The sequence below is a fragment of the Bos indicus x Bos taurus genome, chromosome 19, assembly GCF_003369695.1.
Source record: "Bos indicus x Bos taurus breed Angus x Brahman F1 hybrid chromosome 19, Bos_hybrid_MaternalHap_v2.0, whole genome shotgun sequence".
Lineage (NCBI taxonomy): Eukaryota > Metazoa > Chordata > Mammalia > Artiodactyla > Bovidae > Bos > Bos indicus x Bos taurus.
Window position 1 is genome coordinate 24,450,274 of NC_040094.1, and position 13,851 is coordinate 24,464,124.

The following is a 13,851-nucleotide window of genomic DNA, read 5'->3' on the forward strand; positions in this document are numbered from 1 at the left end:
GCTCAATGTCCTCACATCTGTCACTGTTTGGGAGACTGATTCCAAGAACATAAATTGCTTCGAGGACTGGGCAACAAATTTATTCTGGTTCACAGGACAGAGCTGAACCCATCTGTTTTCTAATCAAAAGCCATATTTGAATCAGTTTTGCTCCACCATGGGACCACACTAATGGGAGCAGTACAATCATATGGTATTTTCCTCCTTTCCATCCATGTAGTACACATGATTATGGGAAACACAAATCAATTAGAGGCATGACAGCACCCTCAGAAACAGGGTCTCTGCAGACTGTAGGACCTTCAACCAATTCCATTTTTATCTGTTAATTCTTTGGACCACGGTGATTGATTTCCTCTAAGTGATTTCATTTCCTCTAAGTGACATGGTTTCTTTCTGAATTACACACGGGAAAATATTCTTACCAACTTACCTTAATCTTTTTTTAAGCTGTAAACTGTCATGGATGATCCTTTTAACAAACTCTAATTCACCTCCTTCTGCCATGATCTCTGTGATTCCTCCTGTATTTACAGAACTGGGTGGGGGTCTTCGAGGATTTCGAGAATTTACTCCCTGAACAACAACAACAAAAACTCTGATGAAAAATTTTTATACCTTAAGACCAGGTCTCTGTAACCTAGTTCTAAGTAAGAATGCTTCGACATAATTTCAATTTCCAAGTACCATGCTAGACTTAGGATTTAAAAATCATATAACCTCGGCATTTGAAACAACTACATTTGTGTAAATATTCCTTCCCTAAAGGGTTTGATTAAACATACTAACATTGTACTTTTTTATGTACCAATTCTGTCACTTTTTCTTTATGTTTTCTGTCTTGGTATTAAGTGGTAAAAGTGAAAAAAAAAAAAGCAAAAGCTTCCAAGCTGCAAAGGACATTGCCAAGAAAGTACAAAGACAACCCACAGAATGGGAGAGAATATTTGCAAATAACATACCTAATAAGGGGCTTCCCTGATAGCTCACTTGGTAAAGAATCCGCCTGCAATGCAGGAGACCCTGGTTCAATTCCTGGGTCAGGAAGATCTGCTGAAGAAGGTATAGGCTACCGACTCCAGTATTCTTGGGCTTCCCTTATGGCTCAGGTGGTAAAGAATCTGCCTGCAATGTGAGAGACCTGGATTCGATCCCTGGGTTGGGATGATTCCCTGGAGAAGGGAAAGGCTATACCCACTCCAAGAGACTTGCATACAGAATAAAGAATTCTTAAAACAGTCAGAAGAAAAACAGCCCAATTCAACTGGGCAAAGGATCTGAACAGGCCTTTATCCAAAGAAGATACACAAATGATCAAAAAGTACATGAAAAGATGTTCAACATCATTAGCCATCAGGGATATGCACACTCAAACCACAATGAGCTACCACTCCATTCCTCCTAGGATAGCTGTAACCAAGAAGATAATAACAAGTGTTGACAAAGATGTGGACAAACTGGAAGTCCCGCACACTAGTTATAATAAAAAATGGTGCAGCCACTGTGGAAAACATTCTGGCAGTTCTTTAAACAATTAAACACACAGTTACCAGATGACCTAGTAATTCCGCTCCTAGGTATATACCTAAGAGAAGTGAAAACATGTTCCTGCAACCACTTGTACAAGAATACTTGCAGCAGCTTTGTTCATAATAGCCAAAAAGTGCCTAAAACCCAAATGTCCGTTGATGAACAAATGGATTGATAAAAGGGGTATTTCCATACAATGGAGTATTTATTCGGCAATAGAAAGAAACTAATACACAGTATGATATGGGTGAACCCTGAAAACATACTATGTTCAGTGAAAGAAGTTAGCCACAAAAGACCACAGATTTTATAATTCCATTTTAGTGAAATGTTCAAAATAGCCAACTCCAGAAACAGAAAGTAGACTAGGACTAAGGGGGCTGCAAGAAAACCAAGAGTAACTGTTAATGGATGTGGAGCTTTTTGGGGGGGGGATGGTGAAAATGTTCCAAAATTAATTGGGTAATGGTTGCACAATTCTGTGAATATACTGCTGCTGCTGCTAAGTCACTTCAGTCATGTCCGACTCTGTGCGACCTCAGAGACGGCAGCCCACCAGGCTCCCCCATCCCTGGGATTCTCCAGGCAAGAACACTGAGTGGGTTGCCATTTCCTTCTCCAATGCATGAAAGTGAAAAGTGAAAGTGAAGTCGCTCAGTCGTGTCCGACTCTTAGTGACCCCATGGACTGCAGCCTACCAGGCTCCTCCGTCCATAGGATTTTCCAGGCAAGAGTACTGGAGTGGGGTGCCATTGCCTTCTCCAGTGAATATACTAAAAATAATAAAATTCTACCCTTTAAATAGGTGAACTGATGGCATGAAAATTACATTTCAGTAAAGCTGATGTAAAAAGATATTTAATTCTGGTGCCAGTAATAGTCTATTTCTTCATCTGGAAGCTCGTTCTACAAGAACATTCACTTTGGAAAATCCAGCTTACACTTATGGCCTGTGTATTTTTACGTGTATATAGAATATCTCAATATTTTTCTTAAAAATGTACTCTAGTGACTATTTTAGTTCTTAAATCTATCTGCATCAAGAGCCAAAATTTAATTTCCTAAATCCTGCTTTACTTCATGCTCCAATCTAGAATGTCTTATTGCTAATAAATTTCTGTCCAGCTCACCCCCAACTCAAATTTGATCCATGTGGAATTTATTTTGTTATGAGGTATGTAAATGGTATTTTAGAGCATCTGAGTGATTCTAAAAATAATTTATTCTCTCAAAGTTTTAAGCATACACACCACCCCTTGTTTCCTCTAATATTTCTATTAGCTTTTCTTTAGATGAGGAAAAATTAGGTTAAATCAATAATATTTTATTGATTTTCAACAGCTTAGTTATTTTCAGCCAATGTATGAGCTGTTTTAAGCCAATATATGAGCTGTTTTTAGCCATTTTCATGAGCAAATATATTTTATTTCATAAAATCAATATACTCATTTCAAGTTGGAACACTAAATCAGCCATTCGTTTACTATCAAATGATAGCTGGCTGTAAAAACAGTGATCTTTCCTTAGGTCAAAAAGCCCAATGCAGGAGTAGACTGTAACCTAAGTTGGTCCAATCAGAAGAAATCTAAATGTTCAACGGTTTGAGAAAGAAAAGAGCTCCCTTCTCACCCTCTCCTCCTCCCCATATATTACTCTGCCACAAGTAAACCAACTTGAGAACAGAACCAACCAAGGGTCAGATCAGAGCCAAAGGGAACTTGAAAAGTCTCAGCCTTGATACTATGATGAACTCCTTGATCAACCTGTTCCTCAAGTTCATGCTATTGCTGGATTTCTCAGATACATAAGCCAATAAACCTTTTTGGAAAGTCAATCTGAATTAGATTTTCCGGTGCTTGATACCAGAAGCATCCTAACTGATACAGCTTCCAAAAGAAATGTTGCTCTTATCTTTGCAAACAAGGAAAACGTAGATAAATATTCAACTACTTTAAAGGAGAAGATATTTTACCTTGGCTTCCAACTGATTGGCAAAAAAGGGAGGGTTGCACATGCAAAAGTCATAGATTATCTCAGATTCTTCTTTAAGAGCATCCATCAGGAGTGTCTTCTGTGGTACTTTAACCACTAGGGGAAAAAAAAGAGAGACTTAACTACTATTAATACTGTGACAGTTTTCAAATATATCCACAAATTCTTCGACACTAGTCCCTTCAAGAGGTGGTGTTTGATTTCCCGCTCCCTGAATGCAGCTTCACTCAATGACTTGCTTTTATTGAGAAGAATATGATAAAAGTAAAAGGGTATCACTTCTGAGGCTAGGTCATAAGAAGCAATATGGCTTCCTCTTTGCCCTATCACTTAAACAACTTGCTCTATGAGAAGCCAGCTGACATGCTCCAAGGATGCTTAAGTAGCCCTGAGGAGAGATCCACATGGCAGTGAACTAAAGCTTCCTGCCTACAGCCATGAAAGTGAGCCATCTTGGAAGCAAATCTCTATCCCCAGGCTTTCAGACTACGACCTCATGAAAGACTCTGAACCAGAACCACCTGGCTGGGCCACACCCAAATTCCTGACCCACATGAATAATGAGATAATAAATGTTTACTGCCTAAACTGCCAGATTTGGGGGTAATTTGTAATACAGGAATGGATAACTAAAAAACTCATTAATAATATATTAGGGGACTTCCTTGGTGGTCTAGTGGCTAAAACTCCACGCTCCCAATGACCATGGGCTCAGGTTCGATCTCTGGTCAGGGAACTAGATACCACATGCTGCAATGAACTGCAACTAAGAGTTCACATGCCATAACAGAAGACCCACATGCCACAAAGATGGAAGATCGGGAAAAAAAAAAAAAAATTGAAGATCCTGTGGGCTGTAGCTAAGACCCAGTGCAGTCAAATAAATAAACATTTACTATATATATTAATATCTCCCCTTATGTTTAACACTAGTAAGAAAAGCCAGTTTCTTAGACAGCCAGTGTAAATTTGCTGCATGACTCAGGGAGCTCAAACTGGGGCTCTGTGACAAACTAGAGGGGTGGGATGGAATAGGAGGGAGGTCCAAGAGAGAGGGGACATGTGTTTACCTATGGCGGACTCATGCTGATCCAACACAATACTGTAAGGCAATTATCCTTCAATTAAAAATAAATAACTTAAAGAAAAGCCTATTTCTTCCAAAGAGAGACATAAAGTCTCTTTAATGCCAAAAAAAAAAAAAAGAACTGCCTTTTATGTAGACAATAAGCACAGAAATAAAAGTAAAAGCTCTACTTGGATACACTGTTTAAGTTAGGGCACCCCATCAGTCTCTTATGGTACTTATATAACTTAAAGGGGCTTCCCCAATGGCTCAGTGGTTAAGAATCTGCCTGCAAAAAAAAAAAAAAAAGAATCTGCCTGCAATACAGCAAACACAGGAGACAAGGGTTCGACCCCTGGGTTGGGAAGATCTCCTGAGTGAGGAAATGGCAACCCACTCCAATATTTTGGTCAGGATAATCCTATGGAGCCTGGTGGGCTATAGTTGGTGGGGTCGCAGAGTCGGAAATGACTGAGAGACTTAGCACAAAGGAAATTTAACTATTTGTAGCACAGTTCCATATACTGAAATAAAAAAGATAGTACAGTTTAATCAACAGTGGGATCTTCTTCCTTTTAAAATCTTGGTGACTAGGTTACTTCATATACAGTTGGTTCTCATTAGCAGTAAAGTCACCACAAACACTGAATTAGTGAATACTGAACCACTGACTCCTAAGAGAAATACAGGGTTAGGTAGCTTCAAGCCTCTGATTACATTTTCATCACCCAATCAATATATATCCTATTTTATGTATCTCTGTTTAAAGACACCTTATTTAATATACATTACTGACTCATCAACATTGAACTCATGGCCAACAGTACTATAATATGTCTGAAGAAAACTTATCTGACACATGTATTTTCTGTAAGGCACATCACAGCCTTCTTGTACTTAGGAACACTAGTACTCAAGTACTATGTTTAGGGGCCATTAAAAACAGCAAAATCACCAAGAAAAAGCACAGAATTGCAACAACGAAAAAAGTGGTACTAAATAGACCATGAAAAGAACACTTGTTTACAGTGTGAGAGTTGAAAGGAGACAGCAGGGAAAAGAAAAAGAAAGGACAGCAGGGAACACACACACTGGGTGATTCAAATTTTTTCCCATTTTGCACATGTCTGTGAATGACCACAAAAGAGCCACAAGTATTGATTTGGGGGCTAAAAATAGCCACATGTAAGCCAACTTTAGCAAGTAGGCAAATTCACAAACACAGAATCCACAAAGTATGAGGATCGGCTGCGTTCACTCTGTTTCTGAGTTGATTCTGATAACAAAGCAGCAAACCCAATTACAACTGTACCAAATTTTTAAAAATTAACCAAAGGTTGTATGTTAAAGCAAAAGATAATGAGATGTGTTAAATTAGAAAAACAGGTTAACAAACAAAACTTGAAAGGAATATTGATTTTGCAGAGCTAACCTTTAATAAGATCAGACAAGTTATTCTGCTCCACATTCTTCTTTGCATAGTTGAAGCACATATCATCTACTTCTGTTGCAAGGAAATACCAGCCATTTAAGGTTGTTCCAAGTAAAGGATAGATGCAGGATGCCCCAGTACCTAGTGAAATAAGAATTCAAAACACATTGCACACACCTGAGCAGAAGGTGAGAACAATCAGCAAAAACACCATTCTTCTTTTCTTAGAATTCTTATAGCCTTAACAGCTTAAAACAACAACCTGGTACTGATTATACACACATTGCAGCTACTGGTTTCATGTATGTTAGTCTTACGTCATAGTTAGTTTCACATTTCCTGGAGGAGAGAAACCTTCCTGCACTCATTGTATGCTATATGTAAAATGAAGTATGGCTGGTGATCAAGAATACAAGACTGACTAACTGAAAACTGCCAAAACAATTTACTTTATAAAAAGTCTTCATTTTAAATCTCTCATGAAACTTAATTTTCTTGAAAGAAATCAATGTAATTTGTTAAAACAGTACAGGAATATCTTACATAGATCAACGTACACATCCCATTCTACAGAAACAGGAAAAAATACAGAGAGTATAAGATTTTTATAATATTCAATCACCCAATTTCCCACATATCTATCTGTAAGTTGTTACTTGAAGGAAACCAGAAGTAAAAAGGATTTATTTCTCAGATGTGGAAGCATGGAAAAACATTTGATCCAGGTTCAAAACATCAGTCATAAACTGGTCCCACCACAGTTTCAAGGGAGACCTTCAAAGGCAAATGCTCCTGGCAAATCTCTCTCTGACAATTAGGGTTTGGTCCTAAACTTGCATGTAGAACCTCTAACCATAGATTGGACAAGCATATACTAACCACAAATAATTGCCACTCACTGATTTGGCCAATGAGATCCTAAAGAGTATATTCAAGAGAAGAAAAGCCGGTGTTTTTCTCAGAGGCTCACAGTAGTCAGCCAACTTTCCAGGACCACATTTTGGTGCCAGTCTAGCCTTAGGGAACAACTAGAAGCCAGAGAAATGCCTAACCCAGAGGAAAGCGAGGATCCCCTTACTGCTTCCTTATTAAGTACTCAGAACAGGCTAGTAAAAGACACGACAATGACTGATGGCTAGAACATTTAAGATCTTTTGACAGTCACAGTGATGCTACATTTATTGTCATGTTTACTAACAACATCCTGGCCCTGATGCTACTGGGCAAACATCTCTGGGGGATGTGAGAAGTTGTAAGGGAAGGACTGGTAAAAGGTACTCAAGCCCCTCTCAGAATCCACAATTATGTAGACCCTGCTAGTCATTCTGGAAAGATAGTCACTCAAATAAGGAAATTAAGGAAATTTAAGTAGCACTTCCAGCTCTGTAGGAAAAAAAAACAACTCAGAGCAGATTCCAGGCCCTTGAGTCTCTACACAACGGCTCCCTTTCTTCGGCTCCCTTTCTTCGTACTTCAACTTCATTTAAAAGCGAAAAGAAAAACGACATCTCCCTTCAGCTGTCCAAAGATAAGGTGCCATCAGGGTAATAAACAAAGGTGAAAGACCTGCCCTCTGCCAAAAAAATCAAGTTTCTCAATTCTTAAGACCAGAAGATTTGCATTCTACATTCTAATCCCCTCAGAAAGCTGAATGATATTTTTAAATAGGTCACGTATGGATGTGAGAGTTGGACTGTGAAGAAGGCTGAGCGCCGAAGAATTGATGCCTTTGAACTGTGGTGTTGGAGAAGACTCTTGAGAGTCCCTTGGACTGCAAGGAGACCCAACAAGTCCATTCTGAAGGAGATCAGCCCTGGGATTTCTTTGGAGGGAATGATGCTAAAGCTGAAACTCCAGTACTTTGGCCACCTTGTGCAAAGAGTTGACTCATTGGAAAAGACTCTGATGCTGGGAGGGATTGGGGGCAGGAGGAGAAGGGGATGACAGAGGATGAGATGGCTGGATGGCATCACTGACTCGATGGACATGAGTCTGAGTGAACTCCGGGAGTTGGTCAAGGACAGGGAGGCCTGGCGTGCTGCAATTCATGGGGTTGCGAAGAGTCGGACATGACTGAGCAACTGAACTGAACTGAATAATCCTACAATGATAAATAAAAATGGAAAGTGTATAACCATAGAATTAGAGCAAACTAATGGAGTCTGGGGGAAGAATTTATATAAAACCCTAATTAGAATGAATGTGATTTCAGTGAGAGTGCCCCTTGTGAAGAGCTAAAATCCATTAACCTCCTATATCCCCAAGTGCTATTTTAGAGGGTTTGGGGCATAATTAAAATAAATTAGTACTAAATAGGCTCTCAAGCTTTTTAAGCTTTTTATAACCCATCAGCCAATCTCCTGCGAGGAACATAAAAGAAACTTTTTTTAAACCCCATTATTTTTACCTAGTGCTTAGTTCATATCATGTGTTCAGAATTTTGAATGTCGAAAGAACGATGTATTTATCCATCAACATTCAACAAATCATTTACTGGGCACCTGCTGCTAAGTCGCTTCAGTCACGTCCGACTCTCTTCGACCCCACAGACGGCAGCCCACCAGGCTGCCCCGTCCCTGGGATTCTCCAGGCAACAACACTGGAGTGGGTTGCCATTTCCTTCTCCAACGCATGAAAGTGAAAAGTGAAAATGAAGTCGCTGTGTTGTGCCCGACTGTTAGCAACCCCATGGACTGAAGCCTACCAGCCTCCTCTGTTCATGGGATTTTCCAGGCAAGAGTACTGGAGTGGGGTCCCACTGTGTGCCAAAAACTTTGCTAAGACTTTGAATGTTAAAGTATTAATAACAGATTTGGTACTTTGCAATTGGGTGGCAGAGAAAAACATTAATCAATCAGACAAGTGAATGTGGTTTTTAAAAAATTCCATGAAGGAAAATACACAGTTTTCTTAAGTTCATATTCAAGGAACGTTATCATATCTTATGCTGGAAAGTCAGAGGCTTTCTTACAAAATAAGGCTTGAGTTAACAGTTCAGTTCAGTCGCTCAGTCGTGTCTGACTCTTTGCGACCCCATGAACTGCAGCATGCCAGGTCTCTCTGTCCATCACCAACTCCTGGAGTTTACTCAAACTCATGTCCATTGAGTCAGTGATGCCATCCAACCATCTCATCCTCTGTCGTCCCCTTCTCCTGTCTTCAATCCTTCCCAGCATCAGGGTTTTTTCTAATGAGTCAGTTCTTCGCATCAGGTGGCCAAAGTACTGGAGTTTCAGCTTCAGCATCAGTCCTTCCAGTGAATATTCAGGACTGATTTCCTTCAGGATTGACTGGCTGGATTGCCTTGCAGCCCAGGGGACTCTTGAGAGTCTTCTCCAACACCACAGTTCAAAAGCATCAATTCTTCAGCGCTCAGCTTTCTTTATAGTCCAACTCTCACATCCATACATTACTACTGCAAAAAACATAGCTTTGAATAGACAGATCTTTTTTGGCAAAGTAATGTCTCTCTGCTTTTTAACATGCTGCTAGGTTGGTCATAACTTTCCTTCCAAGGAGTAAGCGTCTTTTAATTTCATGGCTGCAGTCACCACCTGCAGTGATTCTGGAGCCCACTGTTTCCCCAACTATTTGCCATGAAGTGATGGGACCAGATGCCATGACCTTAGTTTTCTGAAATGTTGAGTTTTAAGCCAACTTTTTCACTCTCCTCTTTCACTTTCATCAAGAGGTTCTTTAGTTCTTCTTCCCTTTCTGCCGCAAGGGTGGTGTCATCTGCGTATCTGAGGTTATTGATATTTCTCCCGGCAATGTTGATTCCAGCTTGTGCTTCTTCCAGCCCAGCATTTCTCATGATGTACTCTGCATATAAGTTAAATAAGCAGGGTGACAATATACAACCTTGACGAACTCCTTTCCCGATTTGGGACCCGTCTGTTGTTCCATGTCTAGTTCTAACTGTTGCTTCTTAACATGCATACAGATTGCTCAGAGGCAGGTCAGGTGGTCTGGAATTCCCATCTCTTTCAGAATTTTCCACAGTTTGTTGTGATCCACACAGTCGAAGGCTTCGGCATAGTCAATAAAGCAGAAATAGATTTTTTTCTGGAACTCTCTTGCTTTTTCTATGATCCAACGGATTTTGGCAATTTGATCTCCGGTTCCTCTGCCTTTTCTAAATCCAGCTTGAACATCTGGAAGTTCATGGTTCACGTACTGCTAAAGCATGGCTTGGAGAATTTTGAGCGTTACTTTGCTAGCGTGTGAGATAAGTGCAATTGTGCAATAGTTTGAACATTCTTTGGCATTGCCTTTCTTTGGGATTAGAATGAAAACTGACCTTTTCCAGTCCAGTGGCCACTGATGAGTTTTCCAAATTTGCTGGCATATTGAGTGCAGCACTTTCACAGCATCATCTTTTAGGATTTGAAATGGCTCAACTGGAATTCTATCACCTCCACTAGCTTTGTTCGTAGTGATGCTTCCTAAGGCCCACTTGACTTTGCATCCCAGGATGTCTGGCTCTAGGTGAATGATCACACCATTGTGATTATCTGGGTCGTGAAGATCTTTTTTGTACAGTTCTTCTGTGTATTCCTGCCACCTCTTCTTAATATCTTCTGCTTCTGTTAGGTCCATACCATTTCTGTCCTTTATTGTGTCCATCTTTGCATGAAATGTTCCCTTGGTAGCACTAATTTTCTCAAAGAGATCTCTAGTCTTTCCCATTCTATTGTTTTCCTCTATTTCTTTGCACTGATCACTGAGGTAGGCTTTCTTATCTCTCCTTGCTATTCTTTGGAACTCTGCATTCAAATGGGTATATCTTTCCTTGTCTCCTTTGCCTTTCTCTTCTCTTCTTTTTACAGCTATTTGTAAGGCCTCCTCAGACAACCATTTTGCCTTTCTGCATTTCTTTTTCTTGGGGATGGTCTTGACAAGTACAAATATGGGGAAGAGTTCGCAAGTACAGTACAAATGAGAAATAATGAGGTGAAGGTGGGAAAGTCCAGGCAGGGGGAACAACATGTACATAGAATCATAATGTCTGATTAGAAGAACTAAAGACAACTGTAGAAATCCCCCAAAAAAGAAAAAGAATATAAGGCAAGGGTTAGAGAGACCTAGAGGGCAAGAATCAGACAATGAAAATTCTAATAGACCTACTAAAGGTTTTGGGTGTTTATCAGAGAAGCAAGAGAAAGTCATTAAAATGGTAAACATAATAATTAGACACAGGTTTATGCACACTTTCTGGAATGGAAAGGCAACAGAGTAGTTGAGAAGCTATTTTGTAGACAGGGAGACATGATGGTGACTCGGGCTGGGATGGTGGCAACTGAGATGGAGAAAAGTAGATGATTTAAGGAATATTTAAAAAAGGAAAACTATTTTAGGGTAAAAGGTGACAGACACTGTCAGTGAGAATGGAGAGAAGCAAAAATCAAGGATGACAGGGTGGACTGTGAGGGAGCTGCTGAAACAAGGAACAAAGGAAGAGGACCTGGATTAGGAAGGGAGAGTCTGAGTTTGGTCTTGGACATTGCAAAATCTGAGATGTCTTTGATATATCCAAGTTTCCTGTATATTTTGGACCAGAGTTCAAGAAAAGTAATCTGAATTGGAAGAATAAACAATCTGTAGGTTATCTGCATGGAGGTAGAAAATAAAGTGGTAGACATGGACAAAATTGCCTAGAGGTAGAGTGCCAAATAGGAAAAGCGTTAAGACTGAGCTTCAGAAATTCTCAATATTTAATAGCCAGATACAAGAAAGGAAGCCTGAAAAGGGGAGAAGAGTGACTAAAAATGAAAAGGTAAAACCAGAGTCTGGTGTCATGGAAGCTAATGGAGGAGAGTGCATTTAAAAGAGAAAGGAGAGGTAGGTAAATGCTGCTGGAAAGGTCATGTATTATGAGCCTTGAAAATGTCAAACATTTACTATCACCTAGAAACTGTCTCCTATTAAGTATATTTAGAAATAGAGTACAGAGTTTTTAATTCTTCATTCTTTCTATAAAGAATTAATAAAGTCCAACAGATTAACAAATTTTAAACTCTATCAAAATGAAAACACTGGCTATGACTGACATACATTTATAATTGCAAAACACACCCTAGCTTCATTTCCTTCTGTTTCTCTACTTATTTCCCCAAATGAATCAAACAGGACAGTCTTCTCCATTGTAGAAGTTTACAATTAAGTGAACATCTTATAGCCTTTTTCCTTCCTTTTAATTTTGGATTAAATACTCTCTACGAATCTAAGAGATTTCTAAAAGTATTCAGGCCCACATGATCTTTTATTAAATGGCCATCACCACAACATCCCAATATGGGGACTTCTGTGCTAACACCAAATAATTCAGAGTAAAAATAGTGCCCAACAGATGCAGATGTAAACATAGTGATCTGAAAAGCTAAGAAAACAGGACTCTCTTACCCCCTTGCGCCATTTGGGGTTGACAATCCCTTCTCAGAGAGACTGACAGCAGAAAAGCCCAGGTGTACCCACAAAGAACAATGATATCTGTAGCCAGTTTCTTTTACACAATAAATACCCAGGAGTTTTCAAAGAACTTGCAAAGACTTCGCAAAATTTATGAAACTTAACACTTCGCCAAGGAAGAATTTTAAGCCATGTACCTATGTCAATTCCTCTTCGGAGGGTACTTTTGTCAGAGTTCTGATGACCGATAAGATCTTCTACCCAGTGAATATAGTTGAGTCTCAAGGGAACTGTAGGAATCAGTCTCTCCAGCGGAATATCGATAGAAAGTCCAAAATCTTCCCTTAGCAGAGTACAAGTCAGAGCTCTGACTGCTTCAGGGTCTTTAAAATTAAGACTGAAAGGTGGAGAAAAAGAAGTAAAACTGATTAGTAAGATGCGCTATGTTGCAAAAGCTCTATGGCAACCGGGCAGTACCAAACACCCATTTGAATTTCCTAGGAGATCACGCAGAAATAGTTATGCAGGAGCATTCAGGGCAGTGGCAAACACACATGGGCGTGAAACAGTCACAGTATATGAGAGGCAGCATAAATTTCCTCCAAAAATACTGCATCCTCATACATGAAGCATACAGGACCAGAGTACCTCAGTTCTAGTTCCTGCCAAGTTGTCTCCTTACTTAAGTTATGTAACTTTGGACAAGTTATTTAGCCTCTATGAGGCCATTTTCTCCACTGTAAAATGGGGATAATAATACCTACACGTAGAGCTGCTGTGATAATCTGTGAAAAGTACTAGCATAATGCCTACATGCTGGCTATTTTTACTATCACCAATTAACATGATTTGATAGTAGCATTCTTGGAAAATCATACTTAAAAGTGGAAAGAAACCAGTATAAGATGTTTAATAATGAAAACAGGTTAACATATTTAAATACAATAAATATTACAAATATTAAATTTTAAATGTGACTAATTTTAGCAGGCTTCCTGAGTAGTAATTTACATACTATAAATTTACCTATAAAGACACAATCGTTTCTTGTGTATTCACGGAGTCATGCAACCATCACCACAATCCAATCCCATCACCCTCAAAAAAACCCTGTACCCATTTGCAAGTCATTCCTCATTTCTGCCCTCAGCTCTGGGCAACCACTAATGTAACTGTCTCCAGAGATTTGCCTTTTGTGAACATTTCACACAAATGAATCAGAAACATGTGGTCTTTACACCTGGATTCTTTCACTTTGCACAATATTTGTGAGGTTTATCCATGGTGTAGCATGTATCAGTACTTCATTTCTTTTTATGGCCAAATAATACTCCATTGTATGGACGACCACATTGCAGTTTACGTACTGGATGAATAACTACATTGGCATTTTGTTTACCCACTTACCACTTGATGGCCATTT

General features: G+C 39.4%; 1 protein-coding gene across 2 annotated transcripts in view; it reads right to left on the reverse strand.

Annotated features, from left to right (window-relative positions):
• METTL16 (methyltransferase like 16) overlaps positions 1-13,851 on the reverse strand; it is a 69,399-nt gene that overhangs the window by 35,735 nt on the left and 19,813 nt on the right. For both annotated transcript variants that reach the window (XR_003507027.1, XM_027519805.1), the window contains exons 3-6: positions 12,626-12,825; positions 6,021-6,161; positions 3,503-3,618; positions 434-576 (exon numbers count right to left, since the gene is read on the reverse strand). Coding sequence is in view for 1 of the 2 variants with exons in the window: in XM_027519805.1 (XP_027375606.1) it covers positions 434-576; positions 3,503-3,618; positions 6,021-6,161; positions 12,626-12,825 (600 nt within the window). In the remaining variant the exon portion in view is untranslated. The remainder of the gene's footprint in view (positions 1-433; positions 577-3,502; positions 3,619-6,020; positions 6,162-12,625; positions 12,826-13,851) is intronic.